Here is a 21,305-nt window from a genome sequence, read left to right as displayed (position 1 = left end):
CAAGGTTGGAGGGCTCGGTCCGTCCTGCAGACAGAGAATGTAAATGCTTTAGTTAAGAAGTTGGGAGCACCCTGGCCCCTTGGTTGGACCACTGATTTATAACCAGTCATAATATTCTCTCCTAAATATCTCTGGAATCTGTCCCCTTCTCTCCATCTCTCAGCCACTGCTTCCTCATCTCACAGCTTCGTGGGAGCTCTCTCTCTCTCTGGCCTTAGCCTCAGACTTCCAAACCCCGTGCCACACTGTAACCAACGCCAAACACACATAAAAGACCATGTTTCTCCCCTGCTTAAAAGTCTCAAGACAGCTCCCCACTGCTCACTGGACAAATGCCAAACTCCTTAACCTGGCACCCGAGGCTCCCTCCCCAAAGCTGAGCTCCTCCCAGGCCTGTTCCAGCTCCCAGGCCCTTCTCAGCACCCACACCAAACTCCCCACTGTCTCCCAAACAGGCTGAGCCGCACTTAGAATGATGTGCCTTTGCTGCTTCTGCTCCTGCCTCACTGCCATCCCTACTGTCTTGCCATCCCTACTGTCTTACCTGCCTTCCCACTCTACCCACCCGAGGCCCCTACAGCCTTCCCTGACTCCCCAGAAGAGCAGTTTGCAAGTCCACCTCCCCAATCAGATCTGAGAGTAGAGGCTGTGTCTTATTCATGGTTAATTCCCCGGAGCCTGGACTGAAATTCAGTTTTCACTAAAATTCCTATCAGGTGCTTCGGGTTGAGAAGAATCCTATCACAACCCAGAAAGAAGGGGAGCCATCAAGGAGTGAGGTGGGGGTAGGTACGAAGAATCTGCATTAAACACACATACACACACACACACACACACACACACACACACAAAACCTGCCCCAGACCCTGACGGAAGTGAGATTGGACATTCTGAGAAACACTGGGTCACCATCACTGGTTCCTAAATTTAAAATCGCTGGAAAAGTGAAAATGCCTTTCTTTGCAGGCAAAGTGGTTCTCAACCTTCCTAATGCCGCGACCCTTTACTACCTCATGTGGTGGTGACCCCCAATTTCATTGTTACAAATTGGACATAATTGAAGCATAGTGATTAATCACAAAAACAATATGTAATTATACATGTGTTTTCCGATGGTCTTGGGCGACCCCTGTGAAAGGGTCGCTGGACCCCCAAAGGGGTCGCGACCCACAGGTTGAGAACCGCTTAGTAAGCTTTCCCTGCAGCTGTCCCGGCACCAGAGGAATCTGGTGGGCTTTTCTGGGACCCGACGGAGTGGGAGACAAGCCCGGGTCCAAAACCGGCTCAGCCCCTAACGTGTAGGGGACCCCGCGCGGGTCGCTGCCCCTCGCTGGGCCTCCATTACCACCCCCGCCCCGCCAGCTGTGAGCCCCGAGGCAGTGGCTGCCCCATTCCGGGGAGGTGTCCCCCTTTCACCTTGGACATCACCAGCTCGGACGCCCTACGAGCTACGCAAACCCGCAGCGCCCCGCCGACCCAGCCCGACTCCTCCTTTCCTCCCCAAAGTCTTGTCCGCCTGGGAAGCCGACGCACCCCTATACCAAGGCTGCCCTCACACGGGCGGCCCCTTCCGGCCGCCATCCGTCTCCACAAGCACGGCCTCCGGCCCCGCCTCGCTCTGCTGGCCGCGCCGGGCGGGCCGCGCAGGCGCTTTGGAGCCCGTGGAGGCCCCGCCCCCTGGACCACGGGTAACGGCGCGAGAGACCCGAGTGCGGCGCGCGGCGGGATCGCGAACAAGTAGGTTGGGGGCGAGGCGACGGCGGCCGGCAGGGGTCATGTTTCCTCCGGAGGAATGCCGCGAGAGAGGGCACTGGCCGGTGTTTGGAACCCTGGAGGCCAGTGATCTCGCCGATCAAAGTCATTGACAGGAACCAGGAAACCTGTCCAGTGAGGGGGTTGGGCTCAGATTTCCCAGGTCTCCTGACTTCAGATGCGGTCGCTGTTGGGAACATGGTGCGGGTGAGACGAGAGCCCGAGTTGTGGTGTTTTCAAGTGGGAGCGATTAGGACCCAACTTTGTCCAGAGTGAGAGCGATCCAGCCCGTAAAGTGAGGCAGGCCTGGGCAGGAGACCGCGTTGTTGCCCGGGGCCCCGCACAGGCACGGGCCCCGCCCTCGGGATGAAGTCCAACCGGGTGTCCGTGTGGGCGTGTTAAGGCTCTGGGTGATCTGGCCCCAGTCTGTCATTCATTAATCACTCATTCCCTTTTTTAATCTTTAAATTCTTTATTAGTTAAGGAATTACAAATGTGTCCTCATCCCCCCCATTAGCCCCCCCTCCCCCCTGCCCCCCACTCATGCTCCCATCCCCCTGTTGTCCATGTCCATTGGTTTGGCTTATATGGATGCATACAAGTCCTTCCGTTGACCTCTTCCCCTTACCCCCTCCCTCCCCTACTTTCCCTCTGTGGAGTGATAGTCTGATCGCTGTTTCTCTGTCTTTGGATCTGTCCCTGTTCATCAGTCTATGTTGTTCTCTATATTCCACAAATGAGTGAGATCATGTGGTATTTATCTTTCTCTGACTGGCTTATTTCACTTAACATAATACTCTCCAGTTCCATCCATGCCGTTGCAAATGGTAAGAGTTCCTTCTTTTTTACAGCAGCATAGTATTCCATCATGTAGATGTACCACAGTTTTCTAATCCATTCATTTACTGATGGGCACTTAGGCTGTTTCCAGATCTTAGCTATGGTGAATTGTGCTGTTATGAACATAGGGGTGCATTTATCCTTTCTGACTGGTGTTTCTGGTTTCTTGGGATATATTCCTAGAAGTGGGATCACGGGGTCAAATGGGAGTTCATTAGTTTTTTGAGGAAGCTCCATACTGTCTTCCATAGTGGCTGCACCAGTCTGCATTCCCACCAGCAGTGCACAAGTGTTCCCTTTTCTCCCCATCCTCTCCAGCACTTGTTGATTTGTTGATGATAGCCATTCTGACAGGTGTGAGGTGATACCACATTGTCGTTTTGATTTGCATCTCTTGTATAATTAGTGACTTTGAGCATGTTTTCATATGTCTTTCGGCCCTCTGTATGTCCTCTTTCGAAAAGTGTCTATCTAGGTCCATTGCCCATTTTTTGATTGGATTATTTATCTTCCTATTATTAAGTTTCATGAGTTCCCTGTAGATGTTGGAGATTAAACCCTTATCGGTGATATCATTGGCAAATATGTTCTCCCATGCAGTGGGTCTTCTTGTTGTTTTGTTGATGGTTTCCTTTGCTGTGCAAAAGCTTTTTATTTTGATGTAGTCCCATTTGTTTATTTTCTCTTTAGTTTCCATTGCCCTAGGAGCATTATCAGAGAAGAAATTCCTCCGACGCATGTTTGCAATTTTGCTGCCTACGGATTCCGCTGGATTTTTTTTTTTTTTGATTTTTCACAGAGAGGAAGGGAGATAGAGAGTTAGAAACATCGATAAGAGAGAAACATCGACCAGCTGCCTCCTGCACATCTCCCACTGGGGATGTGCCCGCAACCCAGGTACATGCCCCCGACCGGAATTGAACCTGGGACCCTTCAGTCCGCAGGCCGACGCTCTAGCCACTGAGCCAAACCGGTTTCGGCTCCGCTGGTATTTTTATGGTTTTCCATCTTACGTTTAAGTCTTTTATCCATTTTGAGTTTATTTTTGTGTATGGTGTAAGTTGGTGATCTAGTTTCATCTTTTTGCATGTATCTGTCCAATTTTCCCAACACCATTTATTGAAGAGACTGTCTTGACTCCATTGTATGCTCTTGCCTCCTTTGTTGAATATTAATTGGGCATAGTGCTTTGGGTCAATTTCTCGGCTCTCTATTCTATTCCATTGATCTATATGTCTGTTCTTATGCCAGTACCAAGCTGTTTTAAGAACAGTGGCTTTGTAATACAGTTTGATATCTGGTATTGAGATCCCACCTACTTTGTTCTTCTTTCTCAGGATTGCTGTAGCTATTCAAGGTCTTTTTTTATTCCAGATGAATTTTTGGAACGTTCTTTCTAGATCTGTGAAATATGCCGTTGGTAGTTTAATGGGGATTGCATTGAATCTATAGATTGCTTTGGGTAGTATGGACATTTTGATGACGTTGATTCTACCAATCCATGAACACGGTATGTTCTTCCATCTGTTTATGTCTTCCTCTATCTCTTTTTTCAGTGTCCTGTAGTTTTTCGCATATAAGTCTTTTACCTCCTTAGTTAAGTTTATTCCTAGGTATCTTAATTTTTTTGGTGCGATGGTAAATGGGATTGCTTTTTTAGTCTCCCTTTCTGTAAGTTCACTATTGGTGTAAAGAAATGCCTTAGATTTCTTGGCATTAATTTTGTATCCTGCTACATTGCCGAATTCATTTATTAACTCTAATAATTTTTTGGTGGAGTCTTTAGGGTTTTCTATGTACAGTATCATGTCATCTGCAAATAAGGACAGTTTTACTTCTTCTTTTCCAATTTGGATGCCTTTTATTTCTTCTTCTTGTCTGATTGCAATGGCTAGTATTTCCAGTACTATGTTGAACAGGAGTGGTGCTAGGGGGCATCCCTGTCTTGTTCCTGTTCTCAGAGGAAATGGTTTTAGTTTTTGCCCATTGATTATGATGTTGGCTGTGGGTTTGTCATATATGGCTTTTATTATGTTGAGGTATGATCCTTCTATTCCTACCTTGCTGAGAGTTTTTATCAAGAAAGGGTGTTGAATTTTGTTGAAAGCTTTTTCTGCATCAATTGATATGACTATGTGGTTTTTATCTCTCTATTTATTTATGTGATGAATCATGTTTATTGATTTATGGATACTGTACCATCCTTGCATCCCTGGGATGAATCCTACTTGGTCATGGTGTATGATCTTTCTGATGTATTGCTGGATCCGATTTGCTAGAATTTTATTGAGTATTTTGTGATCTATGTTCATGAGGGATATTGGCCTATAATTCTCGTTCATTGTGTTGTCTCTATCTGGTTTTGGTATTAGGGTGATGCTGGCTTCATAAAATGAGCTAGGAAGTGTTCCTTCCTCTTGAATTTTTTGGAATAGTCTGAGGAGGATATGTTTTAGTTTTTCCTTGAATGTTTGGTAAAACTCCCCTGTGAAGCCATCTGGCCCCGGGCTTTTGTTTGCTGGGAGCTTTTTGATGACTGCTTCAATTTCTTCCATAGTTATTGGCCTGTTGAGATTTTTAGAATCCTCTGGATTGAGTTTTGGAAGATTGTATTTTTCTAGGAATATGTCCATTTCCTCCAGGTTGTCTAGTTTGTTACAGTAGAGTTGTTCATAGTATTTTTTAACAATTCTTTGAATTTCTGAGGGGTCTATTGTTATTTCGCCTCTTTCATTTCTGATTTTGTTTATTTGAGTCCTCTCTCTTTGCTTCTTGGTGAGCCTGGCTAGAGGCTCATCAATCTTGTTTATCCTTTCAAAGAACCAGCTCTTGCTTTCATTGATCTTATGTATTGTTTTTTTTGGTCTCTATGTCATTTATTTCTGCTCTGATCTTTATTATCTCCTTTCTTCTGCTCACTCTGGGCTTTTTTTGTTGTTCTCTTTATAATTCTTTGAGTTGTAGAGTTAAATGATTTACTATCATTTTTTTCTTGTTTTTTGAGGTAGGCCTGCAGTGCTATAAACTTCCCTCTCAGGACTGCTTTCATTGTGTCCCATAGATTTTGGGTTGTTGTACTGTTATTGTCATTAGTTTCCAGGGTGTTTTTAATTTCTCCTTTGATCTCACTGGTAAACCAATCATTATTTAGTAACATGCTATTCAGCTTCCAAGTGTTTGAGTTTTTTGTATTGTTTTTATTGTGGTTTATTTCTAATATTATGCCCTTGTGATCTGAGAAGATGCTTGGTATGATTTCAATCTTCTTGTATTTGGGGAGACTTTGCTTGTGACCCAATATGTGGTCTATTTTTGAAAATGTCCCACGTGCACTTGAGAAGAATGTATATTCTGTGGCTTTGGGGTGAAATGTTCTGAAGATGTCAATTAAGTCCATCTGATTGAGTGAGTCATTTAGGATTGCTGTTTCTTTGCTGATTTTTTGTCTAGAGGATTTATCCAGTGATGTCAGTGGTGTGTTTAAGTCCCCTACTATGATTGTGTTGTTCTTGATCTCTCCCTTGTTATTTTCCAGGAGGTTTTTTATGTATTTGGGTGCTCCTGCATTGGGTGTATATATGTTTATAAGTGTTATATCCTCTTGTTGTATCGACCCCTTTAATATTATGAAGTGGCCTTCCTTATCTCTTGTTATGGCCTTCACTTTGAGGTCTATTTTGTCAGATATAAGTATTGCTACCCCAGCTTTTTTTTTCATTTCCATTTGCCTGAAAGATATTTTTCCATCCCTTCACTTTCAGTCTGTGTGAGTCCCTTTTTCTGAGGTGGGTCTCTTGTAGATAGCATATATATGGGTCATGTCTTTTTATCCATTCAGCCACTCTATGTCTTTGGATTGGAGCGTTTAGTCCGTTTACATTTAAAGTTATTATTGAGAGGTACTTGCTTGGAGTAATTTCTATTTTCGTGCCTGTGTTCTTTCTTACCTTTATATTTCTTCTTTTTACAGCATTCCTTTTAGCATTTCTTGCATTGCTGGCTTGGTAGTGATAAACTCCCTTAGCCTTTTTTTGTCTGCAAAGCTCCTGATTTCCCCTTCAATTTTGATTGATAGTCTTGCTGGATAGAGTATTCTTGGATTTAGTCCATTGCTTTGCATCACTTTGTATACCTCCTTCCATTCCCTTCTAGCTTGATGTGTTTCTGTTGAGAAATCATTTGATAATCTGATGGGGGATCCTTTGTAGATAACTCTCTGTTTCTCTCTTGCAGCCTTTAAGATTCTCTCTTTGTCTTGTACATTTGCCATCGTTATTATGACATGTCTTGGTGTGGGTCTTTTGGGGTTCATCTTGCTTGGGACTCTCTGTACTTGTGTAACTTTTTTCTTCCCCATATCTGGGAAGTTTTCTGTCATTATTTCTTCAAATAGATTATCTAATCCTTGCTGCTCTTCTTGTCCTTCTTGCAGCCCTATTATGCGTATGTTACTTTGTTTCATGCTGTCCCAAAGCTCCCTTAGGCTCTCTTCCTGCTTTTTAATTTTTTTCTCCAGTTGCTGTTCAGATTGAGCTTGTTTCTCTGCCTTATCTTCTAACTCACTAATTCGGTCCTCTTCTTGTAGTCTGCTGTTGAAACTTTCCATGGTGTTTTTGATTGTAGCTATATCACTTTTCATTTCTTCCTGATTCTTGCATAGGTTGTTGATTTTCTCATCCATCCGGTGAATGAATTGTACAACCATTATTCTGAATTCTTTTTCTGTCATGTTGCATGCTTCAATTTCATTAATTTCCTTTCTTGGCAATTCCTCATTGTCTTTCCTCTGGGTGTTGTGTCGTCTCTTCATTCTGATTATCTCCCGATGGTTCAAATGTCGAGTTGCGTGGGCCTGGGCCGTGTGCAGTGGGAACCTCCCACCACCCTAGTGTCACTGAAGAGCTCTAACACTAAGATATGTTGTTGTTGTGGGTTGGTGGGAACCAGGCTCGCTCAGAGTCAGTGTTGCCAGCGCTCAATGTGGCCTGGTGCACGCCCTTAGAATCAGGGACCCTGCCTGCACCGTGCTGAAACAGAGACCCCCCTGGAGCGTGTTGAAAATCAGCGCCCCCTAGTGTGCGCCAGGAGTCAGAGTTCCCCAAGAATCCAATATCAGAGTCTCTTTTGCTTCCCGCAACCTCGCCTTGAGAATCAGGGTCCCTGTGTGCCCTTGCACCAAGAATTGGAGTCACTGGCTCTTAGTATGAATGCACAGCGAATCAGGGATCTCAGGCGCAAGTGATAAAAAAAACAGTCAACTCACTGGTGCCTGGTGCTGCCTCCTGCCCAGAGAATCGGGGTTCCTGGGCCCACGCTATGCGGGACAAATTCCCGGTGTTCGCGCGTTTGCTCCCAGCCCAGGACTCCTGAAGCCAGCACTGCGCGCAGGATCAGTTCCCGGTGTTCGCGCCTTTGCTCCCAGCCCAGGACTCCTGAAGCCGGCACTCCGCACAGGATCAGTTCCTGGTGTTCGCGCATTTGCTCCCAGCCTAGGACTCCTGAAGCCGGCACTACGGGGGACCAGTTCCAAGGTGCTCGCGCACTTCCAGGTTAAAGTTCCTGTAGCGGCACTGAGGCCCGGGCAAGGAGTGGGTCTATCAGTTACTATGGCACTGTCCAGTGAGCCTGCGGGGAGGGGGATGGGATCTGCCCCGGGGATTTCTGAACTTTTGGTGTCTGCAGGTCTGTAGCTGTGGTCATAGGTCTCTGTCCCCAGTGGCTGCAGGGTCCTGGTATGCGTCTGAGATCAGACTGGGTGGTGCTGAGGCCAGGATCCTAGTCTCAAGCAGCTCTGTTTCCCAAGATGGCGTGGTCGCTGTGCCCATCCTGGCTGCCCAGGAGTGTCCGCGCAGGGAGCAGGGCTCCACCGCCTAAGACTGCCTGGTTTAGCAGCCCCTTAGAAGACCTGCAGAATCTAACTGTCCCTAGCTCATACACACACACCACACACATCCACACACTCCTCTATCACTTCCTTGCGCTCTCACACTCTCTCCCTCCCTACCTTCCTTCCCGTCGCCATTTTTTGGATCTCACTCATTCATTTTACATCCATTGACTACAATGGTAGGTGCTGGAGGTGAAGTGATCACGGACACGGTGCAGGGAGGTGTAATGGGCTGTAGAAGCCCCGGGTGGAGAACAGGGATGGCTTCTAAAACGAAGTCATGACCTGGTTGGACGTGCTGGGAAGTGTTCCAAACTCCCGCACGTTCCCAGACCTGGAAGGAGAGAAGCTGATGTATTCTGGTCACTGAAGGCCTCTCACTCTGAACCCTGGATCTTGGGTTCAGTGCTAGGCTCCTGACAGTGGAGATGGAGCGAAATCAGGAAGTCCGAGGACTGTATCTTTAGATAGGCTCCACAGGATTTGGGGGGATGGGGCATACCAGGGGTATATACAAGGTGATATAACCCTGGGTGGGCTAATCAGAGGAGGAGATTTGTGGGGGAACAACAAATTCTACTCCAAGTGAGCAGTTGGATATTCTAGTTTGAAGGTCAGCAACGCACTCCCATGTAATTTATTTGAGATCTGGGTTTTAGGGGCTAGAAGGAAAATTTTAATCTTGTACAGTGGTTCCCATCCCAGGAAAACTTGTTAAAAATACAGTTTCAGTCCCTCCCCTCAGATTTCTTGAATCAGAATTTCTGAATGGGGTTTAGGAATCTGTATTACCTTTCAAGCCCCACCCCCATCCCCACCCCCAGAATATTCAGCCAGTTTTAGAAACCACTGGTCTACCCCATCCTCCTCTGTTTCACAGGTAGAGAGTCTGCAGCTTGGGATTGGAAGGAACTTGCCCCAATAGCATATGATATTAGTGCCTCTTTCTACAATGAAAAGCATTGAGCTGAGAGTCCAGAGACATGGGTTCAATCCAGGTTTTACCAGTCATTAACTGGGGAAAGTAATTTTACCTCTCGGAACCTCTGCTTCCTTACTTTGAGAATAATACCATCATTCTAGGAATCAAAAGCGAGTGTGGCCGTGGAATTGCTTGCCAAGCTTTCTGTCTTGTGCTCATGAAGCTCCCCTGTACCATACCACCAGTTTCAGGGGTTGCTGGCCCCTGGCTATCTGTCACCAAGCCCTGCCCTCTCCTTCTGTTGCAGGTTGGAATGGCCAGCAGCTGGGGAAGTTTCTTGCAGGATGAGCAGCAGCTGGAGGAGCTGGCACGGCAGGCGGTGGACCGCGCCTTGGCTGAGGGAGTGTTGCTGAGGACCACACAGGAGCCCAGCTCCTCAGATGTAAGCCCTGGCTCCTCCACACAGCACTGATTACACTGCCCTGGGTCCTTCTGCCCATTATCTGGCCCCTGTCAGGCCCGAGGCAACTCCTTTGGGTCAGAGATCACATTTTTGCTTTTTTTTTTTTTTTAATAACTAACCTTGACCTTTAGAAGTATAAAGCACCATGCTAGAGGAATCAAATTTAAGTCTGGGATTTGAAGTGTGACTTAGGCAAGTTACTTAGTTCTCTCAGCTGCAGTTCCTTCAAATATTAAAAAAGGATAATAATGGGGCCTACCTCATCAAATTGGTAAGACAATTAGAAGACAATTCATGTGAAGCACTTTGCCCAGTTAGCTATTATTTTTTAGGACCCCTAATCCTACTTCCTTCTCTGTAGTTGGTTAGTAGTACATCCTTCCAGGTCTTTCTCTGTGCATTTATACACATGTATATGTTTATAAAGAAGTATATAGGGTTATTTTTTTAAAAATATATTTTATTGATTTTTTACAGAGAGGAAGGTAGAGGGATAGAGAGTTAGAAACATCGATGAGAGAGAAACATCGATCAGCTGCCTCCTGCACATCCCCTACTGGGGATGTGCCTGCAACCCAGGTACATGCCCTTGACCGGAATCGAACCTGGGACCCTTCAGTCCGCAGGCCAACGCTCTATCCACTGAGCCAAACCGGTTTCGGCTATAGGGTTATTTTTAAGACAGTTTTTTTTTATTGTTGATGCTGTTGCAGATGTCCTCCATTTCCCACCCCTGCCCCCTTTGCCCACCTCCACCCAGCCCCCGTATAGTTGGTTTGTTTTTTTAAGATTTTTTATTGGTCTTTAGAGGGAAAAGAAGGGAAAGAGAGAGAACCATCTATGTGAGAGGGAAACATCCGTCAGCTGCCTCTTACATGCCCTCTACCTGGGATCGAGCCCTGACCAGGAATCAAACTGTCACCCTTTCAGTGCATGAGCCACACGGGCCAAGGCTGTATAGTGTTGGTTTTTTGTTTTATTTTTACAAATAAGATGAATCATACATATTACTCCGTGGCACGATTTTGTTTGTTTTTCATTTAGCAATCTGTTTTAGAACTCAACTTCCTCCATTAGGATCAGCTTCATTCTAATGTATAGTATTAGGTGTGGATGAATCACAGTTTAACTTTTTTCTACTGGTGACTATTTAGGTGATTTCCAATGTTTTATGACTACACATAGCACTACTGGGACCATCCCTGTATATGCCTGTTTGGACACCTATATGAGTGCCTCTCTATGATTAATATATAAAAGTAGAATTGCTAAGTCCAAACCACATCTTTTAAAAAAATCTCATCCTTAAAAAATTTTGTGACTAAGTAAGACATTTTCATGCTTCAGAATTTAAAGGAGCCCTGGCTGGTGTGGCTCAGTTGGTTGGGAGTTACTGATTCAATTCCTGGTCAGGGCAAATGCCCAGGTTTTGGGCTCAATCCCCAGTAGGGGGTGTGCAAGGAGGTAGCTAATCGATGGTTCTCCCTCATCAATATTTCTCTCTCTCCCTCTTCTTTCCTCTCTCTCTAAAATCAATAAAAAACATATTTTTTTAAAAAAATAAAAAAACTTTTAAGACTATAAGAGTTTACAGTTTAACTCTTCCTTCCATATTCCCTAGCTGCCCAGTTCTCCTGCCCTGATGGTAACCTATGTTTTATAAACAAAACATTTATTCTTGTTTATTTTTTTCAGATAGCTTATTCATAAATAGAAAAATGTATATATTCCTTTTCCCCACTTTTTATACAAAGAAGCAAACTAGACAAGCTCTTCTGTACTTTACTTTTTTACTTAACATTATACTTATGACTATCCAGATTGGTAACTAAAGAGCTGCCATCATCATTTTTACCAATACACTCTTTTGTCTCTCTGTGTCCAGAACCTAGTTAGAGGGCTGGTGGGCAGTTCAAACTCAGTAAGTGTTTGCTGTTTGGGCATCTATATGAGTGCTTCTCTATGGTCGATATATAAAAGACCCGAGCGAGTTAGAATGGCTGTCACTAAAGGTAGGCTGATACTGTGGAAGGTGTGCCTCTGGCTTTAGGAACATCATTGCTTGGTTTGTGAATCTGAGATTTTGTGAACTATTTGTCTGAAACAGGGTGTAGCACTTCTCTTCCAAGATTTTATTTCTTCTGTTAATCAACAGGTATTGTGTGAAAGTCCAAGACTAGGTCTTTCTGGAAGTTAATGGAACCTAGAAAAGGCACAGTCCTCAATTTCCCAATCCAGAGAAAAAGACAGGAAGTATCCTTTGCACTTTTGCAATCATTGATTCATTTAATCCTCACCACAACTGAGATGAGGAAACCAAGGCCCAGAGAGGCTAAGTAACTTGTTAGCTCCACGTCATTAAGAGGTGTAATTGACAGAGCCGGAATTCAAACCCAAGGCCTTTGCCTCCTGAATCTATGCTCTGAGCTTCCATGCTTTACTGCCTCTCCCAGGATACTGTAGAGGCCACCTGGAGGAAGGAGCAATTGGTTAGTGGCATTTGAACTAGATCTTAAAAGACAAATGGAAGATGACACTTTCAGGGATCATTTCTATAGTTTGTTAAAAGACAAATGTGGGAATGGAATAGCATAGCAGAGGCCCCAATGCAGGAAAAAGAAGGCAGGCCAAAGTCAGCTAGCCAAGGGGCTCTGCATACTGGGTGGAAGAAGAGTCGGAACTTTGTAAATCAGGGTCACAAACCAATTGTGTGCAGACTGAATAGTTTAGGGAGTGTTTCCTGCAGTGTTTAGGGAGTTAATTAATTTTTAAAAAGTACACTTGAACAGGGTACAAAGTCCAAAAGGATATTTAGTATAGAATGTCTTCTCCAGCTACTGTTTCCCTGTCCAGGGGCAAGCATTATTTAGTGTGTGTGTGTGTGTGTGTGTGTGTGTGTGTGTGTGTGTTTAACCAGAGTGTCTGAAAAGTCAGAGCCAACATTTTTTTAAATCATGAAGTTTTTTAAAAAATCTAGATACCCAGCTTGTCTTGAAAAATCAGATCAGCCGTTAACTCTGGACCACTTTCCTGCGTACCAACAATTGGTGAGAGCAGAGTTCTGATAGCCCCTTTGTTTTTTATTTATTTATTTTTTAATATATATATTTTTTATTTCAGAGAGGAAGGGAGAGATAGAAACATCAACGATGAGAGAGAATCATTGATCGGCTGCCTCCTGCACACCCCACACTGGGGATTGAGCCCACAACTCGGGGATGTGCCCTTGATCGGAATCAAACCCAGGACCCTTCAGTCTGCAGGCCAACACTCCATCCACTGAGCCAAACTGGCTAGGGTCTGACAGCCCCTTTAGATAGAGGGGACTTCTTACTTCTTCCCATCACTCTCTGTTGTTTCCCTCACTATAAAGCAGAGTGTTTACTGTCATGTATGTGCTATAGTTTTTCTAATGGTAGAAGAATATTACTCTGTTTCTGTGTTTCTATCAAAAGTATAAAGACTGTGTCCTGGCCGGTGTGGCTCAGCTGGTTGAGTGTGTCCCCGGCACCCAAAGATTGCTGGTTCAATTTCTGGTCAGGGCATATGCCCGGGTTTCCGGCTTAATCTCTGGTGGGCCGCTTTCAGGAGGCAGCCAATCGATGTTCCACTCTCACATTGATGTTGCTCTCTCTCCCTCTCTCTTCCTCTAACTCAAAAGATCAATTAAAAAATCGGAAAAAAATGTACAAAGATAGTGTTTCAGCTGTTAGCCTATGGACAATGAAGAATAGCTATATGCTATTGATTTCAAATTCAAGTGGGCATGAGACCTGGGGGCAGAGGCAGAAGAAAGTCTTCGCAGAAAAACTTCTGGGGAGTTTTTGAGGCCAAATGGGATTTGTTGGAAGAGGCAGAGGTCTGCGTACTGAAGCCGAGGAAATGCCCTCGTGGTCATCACACAGGCACTCGGGATTCGGTCACCGCCCCTATAATCCTTAGGAATTCACACGCATAAAAGCTTCAGGCTGGAAGAACTCACTCTCACAAATACACTTCCCCAGTTTTATTTTAAAATAGATGCTGCCCCATGGCTGCTGTGCTCAGTGGTTAGAGAGTAGGCCCTCGCACCAAAGGGTTGCAGGTTGGATTCCCAGTCAAGGGAACATGCCTGGGTTGCAGGCTGATCCCAGGCCCTGGCCAAGGTGCATGTGAGAGGCAACTAATCAATGTGTCTCTCTCACATCAATGTTTCTCTCTCTCTCTCTCTCTCTCTTCCCCCCACCCTTCCACTTTCTCTAAAAAATCAATGGAAAAACTATCTTCAGTTGAGATTTAACAACAACAACAAAAATAGATGCGGAGGAGGGCAATTTGGGAATTATTTACCAAAATTTTAAATGGATTTACCCTAATAACCTGACATTTCCACTTTTAGAAACTTACCTTCTCACACACAAAATACCTAGAATGTATATTCTAGGATATTCAATGAAGCATTGATTGTAATGGTGGGAAAAAGGAAACCACCTAAATGTTCATAATGGAAGGCTAGATTTAATGAATTGTGCAAAACCCATGAATGGAATATTGCACAGCCATTAAAAAGAATGAAAGTATATGGAAATGTCTCTGAAGCATTTATAAAGCAAAGAACAATGTATGTATCATATGCTTTGATGTGTGTGAAAAAAGAGAAAATGTGTATGTACACAGATTAGTCTAAAACAGTGGTTCTCAACCTTCTGGCCCTTTAAATACAGTTCCTCATGTTGTGACCCAACCATAAAATTATTTTTGTTGCTACTTCATAACTGTAATGTTGCTACTGTTATGAATCGTCATGTAAATATCTGATATGCAGGATGGTCTTAGGCGACCCCTGTGAAAGGGTCATTCGACCGCCAACGGAGTCGCGACCCACAGGTTGAGAACCGCTGGTCTAAAAGGATATGTGAAATCCCGCTATATCATTTGCCTCTGGGAAGGAGAACTGGTTCGTTGGGGCCAGGGTGGGAGTGAGGCGTATTTTTCACTATGTATCCTTCTGTCTCTTTTGCATTTTCTGTCATGTGTTTGTATTATCTATTCAAAATACTATTTTTAAAGTGAATATTTAAATGCTGAGTTCTAATACCATTTATGGGTATTACCATAATTGCAAACTGATGTTAACTCATAGGTTAAACTCTGAAATGTTTCATAAATAAGTCACCAGATCATCTCGTACCCAAATTCTAGCTCATTTGTTGCTAGGAATCTCAGAATGCATGATCCCCTTCTAGAAATCGTGTTCTCGATGGGTTTCCTGGCTCTCCCGAGGTTCAAAGAATTGAAAATGTGGCTGAACTCCAGGCCTGGCAACCTGAGTCACCATCTCCAACACTGAGGGGGAAACGACCCCTGGAGCCAGTTCACTTCTGCTGCAGCCTTATCATCAGGACACCTCCCTCTCCCCCTCCCCTAACCAGAAGGCAAGGGGATTGGCCTAGTCTTGGATATCAGCTGGCTAGGAGCTGTGTGTGTGTGTGTGTGTGTGTGTGGCAGGGGGAAGGGGGGGACGGTCAGTAACCATCCTGGCCCAAATCCCAGTGCCACATAACAGCTTAATATAATTTTGTACTCCATATTGAGCCTCTATGAGACTCAGTTTCCTTTTTTTAAGTATGTATAATAATAGTATCTTCATCATAGGGTTAAATGATGAATCCATGTAAAGTATTTAAAACATGCCTTGTGCCTTGGCTGATGTGCTCAGTGGTTAGAGTGTCAGCCCGGAAGGTTGCAGGTTGAATTCCCAGTCTAGGGCACATACCTGCATTGCAGGTTCGATCCCCAGCCTGGGTCAGGGCATGAGTGGAAGGCAACCAATTGATGTGTCCCTCTCACATCAATGTTTCTCTCTCTCTCCCTGTCCCTCCCTCCCTCCCTCCCTCCCTCCCTCCCTCCCTTCTACCCTCTCTAAAAAAAAAAAATCAATGGAAAAAAATACCCTCTGGCCAAAACCGGTTTGGCTTGGTGGATGGAGCTGCGGACTGAGGGGTCCCGGGTTTGATTCCGGTCAGGGGCATGTGCCTTGGTTGCGGGCACATCCCCAGTGGGGGGTGTGCAGGAGGCAGCTGGTCGATGTTTCTCTCTCATCGATGTTTCTGACTCTCTGTCTCTCTCCCTTCCTCTCTGTAAAAAATCAATAAAAATATATTTTAAAAAATTAAAAAAAAAAACCCTCTGGTGAGGATTAACAAAAACAAACAAAAACCAAAACAGTGCCTTGCAACAGTTAATGTGCAGTAATTTTTCGTGGGTTTTTGTTGTTGTTGGCTATTTTTCTTTTTCTTTTCTTTTTTAATGTAAATGGATAAGATATTACAGTCTAGAAGTTATCTTTGTACCCCTTCTTCATCCTGTTCTCCTCCCTCTATTCCCAGAGGTAACCACTATTCTGCAGTATGTGTGTCCTCAATAAATGTAGGCCACACTTTCCATAGGTTATGTTTACAGGAAGACAACACATTCACAGGTGGTCTACCCCTGCCCACTCTCTCTCCTCCATCAGGTGGTGAGCTATGCCCCATTCACGCTCTTTCCATCACTGGTCCCCAGTGCTCTGCTGGAGCAGGCCTATGCTGTGCAGATGGACTTCAACCTGCTGGTGGATGCCGTCAGCCAGAACGCAGCCTTTCTGGAGCAAACTCTTTCTAGGTACTAGGTGGTGGGACACTGGGGGGCCGGGAATTGCTAGAAGAGACTGGAAGACTGGAAAGCCATGAGGTGTTGCTCTGGCATCTGACTTGGTAGAGTGGGATACAAGCACACCCCCAGGAGAAACAGAATGTAGTAGAAGTCAGGAGATCTGGCTTCTAATCCTGGCTCTACCATTTATTTAAAAACATGGCCTCAAACAAGTCCCTTTCTTTTTCTGGGCCTCAGTTTCTTCATCTGTAGAATGGGGAGGTTGGTCCTTTTCAACCCTGACATTCTGTGATTCTCTGATCTGTGACCACTTCTTTGAAGAGACTGAAATTTCCATTTGGAATTAGAGAAGATCAGCTTGGTTTTAGAGAAAACAGAGGGCAAGTGAGGTTATTGAGCTTAAAGTCAAATCTACTTCTTCTCCTGAGTGACCCTTATTGCTTCAGGGCCTCTCTGGGTGGGATGAGGCACAGACTGAGCAACGAAAATACAGAACACGTGAAATGACTTACTCCATCCACCCCTTTCTATCTCTTTTCTTTTGATTTAGTTTTCCTTCAGGTCCTTGGGCAAGGGAAATTACTTTAGAATTACATTCTTTATTTTAGAATTAAATATATATAAATGTGTGTGTGGAGGGAGGGAGGGAGAGAGAGAGAGAGAGACTAGACATATGTAATTGCATGTCTGATTAATTTTTCAAAAGAAAACAGTTATTTTGTTAGAGATGAAATATTTTAAAAATGTGTACATTGGTGTGAGGGTGAATATGACAAAGGATCATAATGGTAAGAAGCTTGGAAACTAAAACACAATGGAGCTAAAAACACAATGAATCATGAATGTGTAAACCCTACCACCTCTGATTCTGGACTGTGGGAAATGTGGCCAGTCTGATTTATGACCTTTACCCTAAAGATGCTATTATGTGGGAGACCTTCTCTGCAGCCTGTCTCTGAAGCCCCTGTTCCCTCTGCTCTGAAATACATACAACCCCCTAGCTTGTAATGGAGAAGAGCCCCAGGAACATGTGAGCTAGCTCCCTAGGGTCTGGGTTTGAGGGAAGCATCTCTTTGGAAGAGGGAAAATGTGTCTCAACTTTCCAGGAGACTGAAGCCCAGCTGGGGACTCTACTCCTCACCAGGGGCTGGGAAACCCTATGAGAGAGCTGGCTGCGGAGCAGAGGAACTTCATGGCAGGCCTGAGCCTCTGGGCTCAGCGGGTCGCTGTAACAAGGTGAGCCTGCGAGTCAGGGTTGAGCAGGCATGCAGAGACCACCCTGAATCTTGAGGGACAACAGGTGTGGCATTGGTTACCTGTGGATGCCTCTCCCTGAGGCTCCAGAAAACCATATGGATGGGCTCCCACCATGTGTCACAATAGCACACTGGGCCATGATGATGAGCCAGCAGACACGGTCTCTACCCTTATGTGGTTTATAGGCAAATAGGAGAGACAACGCTAATCATCACGCAAATAAAGGGGAAAATTGCAGCTGCAATCAGTGCTATAAAGGAGAGGCCCACAGTACTATGAAAGCACACAGCAGGGGGAGCTGACCCAGACAGGGAAGGCTTGAGGAAATCACAGCACATGAGGACAGGTCGAAGAGAAAAACAGGATACTTGGCTTGCATCAGAAAACTCCTATTGGGGCACAAGGCATAACTGCTGTCTTCCAATCTCTGAGGACAGCATGGAAGAGGAAGAGAAGACTTGTCTGGGAGGTCCCAAAGTGTAGGGGAAACTACAGAGTGAATGTGAAGTCAGTCAGAAAACTTATAGTCATCAGAGCTACTTAACTACAGAATGGTTATATCACATGCCATTTTCTGGTTCTTGGGACCAGATACTGTGTTCAGTTCTGTACATGTAATATCTTCTCTACTCTTCACCACAACTCTGTGACGTAAAAATAATTGTTTTCCTCCTCATTTTACAGTTAAGCAAACAGTCACAGAGAGGTAAAATGATTCTCTAAGGTTGCCTACTAGTAAGTGGTAGAGCTGGATTTGAACCCAGGTCATCTGGCTCTAGAGCTGGGTTTTAAACCACTATTTTCTGGCGGGTGTTCAGGTTTGGGCCAATACAACCCAGAGAGGATTCAAGAATCAATGGACGGGGTGGAACTCCTTGACCTTTAAGATGCCATGTAAGCTAGAAAATAATCTGTTTCCTCCTCTAGCACCATCAAAAGGGACACCTTTACTGCTCGTCTCTTTGATATCTACAAGCAAGTCCTGAAAGAGGGCATTGCCCAGGTAAACATTCTCTACTCCACCCGTCTGGGACCTGATGCTCCCTTTTTTTTTTTTAACCAAAGAAATTATCCCAGGCCCTAAACTCATGGAAATCTGCCTCTCATTGTCTCCACTGGATTTGTACATCACTGGCCAATCCTGGGATGACCAAAACAACGATTCTGCTGTGTTTGGGAGTGTTAGCCAGTGCCTCTAATCTCTATGTAGTGTTCGTGGTGCCTGTCTGCTCCGTGGCTAGGCCCTCAGAGTCAGCCCCTGGGCAGATGTCCTCAGCCTTCAGTTTTCCCCACAGACTGTGTTCCTGGGCCTGAATCGCTCAGACTACATGTTCCAGCGCAACGCAGATGGCTCCCCAGCCCTGAAACAGATTGAAATCAACACCGTCTCTGCCAGTTTTGGGGGCCTGGCCTCCCGGACCCCAGCTGTGCACCGGTGGGTCCCTTGGGCAGCCCTGGGCACACCAGTAGGTGACAGCCTGATGAACCAACAGTCACAGGCGGGGACAGGGATTTCCAATTCTCCACCTCTGACTATGCCTTCCTGGGCCCTGGGTCATGTGTCATCCCTCCCCACAAGCAGTTTCACTTGTAATTAGGTCTTGGCATTTCAGGTAAAGAAGGGACCTCACAGTTCATCTAGTCCTACCCCCTTATTATACAAGTTAGTATTCCAGGCAGAGGGAACAGTACCTGCCTGTTCCAAGGCAGAGAGAGACACAGGTTTCCCATCTGAGGGCTGGCATCTAATTCTAGCCAGCAGTGATGCTCCAGGTTGCTGTACTTCCAGAGGGTCTACAGCAGGGTTCCAGACAGTACCTGGGGCTCAGGGAAAAGGGTTCCAGCTCGTTGGGAGCTCACAGGGTCTCGGGGCTTCTCTGTGCATTTATACCAGGAGCTAGGGTAAAGGTAGCCCGCATGTTCTAGCCTAAGGTGGATCCTACAGGAATATGATGGAAAGGTGTTTTTTAATGCTCAGCTGATTCTCAAAGTGATGTTCCTCTAAGTGTCTGAATCTCAGGCATAGGCGTCTTTCAGGTCCATTCAATTACTGAACAGATATCTCTCCTCCAACAGGCATGTTCTCAATGTCCTGGGTAAGACCAAAGAAGCTGCCAGGATCCTCTCCAATAATCCCAGCAAGGGACTGGCCCTGGGGATCGCCAAAGCCTGGGAGCTCTACGGCTCAGCCAAGTAAGGGGGAGGAAAAGTGGCAGAAGAATCCTGCTTTAGATTCAGCATGTATGGGTACAGCAACCTCTTTGCCTGACATCATTAGGGAATGAGCGAATTGTTCTAGGAATAGAAAAGGTTAACACTTTAAGAGCCCAAATAATTTTGGGCTTTCTTCCCAAATAAGAGATGCTAACTGTAATTTAATCTTTCCATGTAGGCTCGAGGTCATCGTTATGATGGTCAGTGAGGTGCTGCCTGGAGTTCTAAAGGCTGCGAGGCTGTTTGCCTGCACTAATGGCCCCAACTCTGAGGCTCTAAGCTCTCATTCTTTTCCTTCATAGTTTTGTTGCCAGCGTGCTTGAATTTGGAATCCTCCACTCCCGTGCCTATACCTCCTTTTTTATTTGCTGTGGCTTGGGAAAGCAAATGTCTATTGAGTGTGAGAACCTCTTTGATGAATGAATGCATAAGCTTTGATTTAGGGATTTTATAGTGTACTTTAATTTCTTAGAGGCAGTTTTTGCTTCCTTCCTATTTCTCAACCATGTTCTAAGTGTGTGAAGATGCTAGGTAAGTGACTCCCTGATAAGTGAGGGGCCACTGTACTAACAGTTATTGCAATATTAATAAAGCATTAGTAGTTGATCCTGAGTGAGCTCTCACTGGTGCCATACTTTGTGCTAAGCACTTTGCATACAAGATCTCACTGAATCCTCAAATCAAACACTCCAAGGTAGATACCCTTCCTCTCCCCGGTTTTGCAGATGAAGAAAGTGAGGTTCAGAGAAATTAACTGTTCAAAGTCAAAGTGTGAGTTGGTAGCAGAGCCCAGAGTCCACCTTCCTCCAGAACTGACATTCGTGAGCACTTTATTGCCTCCCAGAGAGCCTCTCTGGGTTTGCTAAACCTCACTAAGACCCAAGAAACCTCAAACTGAGTTTTTGTTTTGTTTTGTTTTTATTGATTTCAGAGAGGAAGGGAGAGGGAGAGAAAGAAACATTGAGAGAAAATTATTGATCCACTGCTTCCTGCACACCCCCTTCTGGGGACAGAGCCTTCGATCTGGGCATGTGCTCTTGATCAGAATCGAACCCGGGACCCTTCACTCTGCAGGCCGACGCTCTATCCACTGAGCAAAACTGGCTAGGGCGACTCTGAACATTTAGAAGTTGTCAGATGAATATTTTGTCAGGTAGAACTCTAGGCTAGGTTGTATTTTTTATTGTTGTTAATCCTCACCTGAGGATATTTTTTCCATTGATTTTTAGAGAAAATGGAAGGGAGGGGGAGAGACAGAGTGAGAGAAACATTGATGTGAGAGAGACACATCGATTGGTTGCCTCCTACAAATGCCCCAACCTGGGTGGAGCTCAGCC

The 21,305-nt window shown here is 45.1% G+C and overlaps 1 protein-coding gene across 4 annotated transcripts in view; it reads left to right on the top strand.

Moving 5' to 3' along the window:
- Nucleotides 1-1,632: 1,632 nt before the first annotated feature.
- Nucleotides 1,633-21,305, top strand: part of GSS (glutathione synthetase) — a 33,477-nt gene continuing 13,804 nt past the window's right edge. The window contains exons 1-6 of one of the 4 annotated variants that reach the window (XM_059705943.1): nucleotides 1,633-1,737; nucleotides 9,709-9,843; nucleotides 16,361-16,506; nucleotides 18,682-18,757; nucleotides 19,050-19,189; nucleotides 19,831-19,947. In XM_059705943.1, coding sequence (XP_059561926.1) covers nucleotides 9,715-9,843; nucleotides 16,361-16,506; nucleotides 18,682-18,757; nucleotides 19,050-19,189; nucleotides 19,831-19,947 — 608 coding nt within the window. In that variant the 5' untranslated portion in view covers nucleotides 1,633-1,737; nucleotides 9,709-9,714. Of the gene's footprint in view, nucleotides 1,738-7,989; nucleotides 8,124-8,159; nucleotides 8,181-9,708; nucleotides 9,844-16,360; nucleotides 16,507-18,681; nucleotides 18,758-19,049; nucleotides 19,190-19,830; nucleotides 19,948-21,305 lie in introns of those variants that run through there. The other 3 variants (XM_059705941.1, XM_059705940.1, XM_059705942.1) reach the window with 3 other exon arrangements.

Source organism: Myotis daubentonii, chromosome 8 (assembly GCF_963259705.1).
Source record: "Myotis daubentonii chromosome 8, mMyoDau2.1, whole genome shotgun sequence".
NCBI lineage: Eukaryota > Metazoa > Chordata > Mammalia > Chiroptera > Vespertilionidae > Myotis > Myotis daubentonii.
This window is presented reverse-complemented; position numbering and strand designations above follow the sequence as displayed.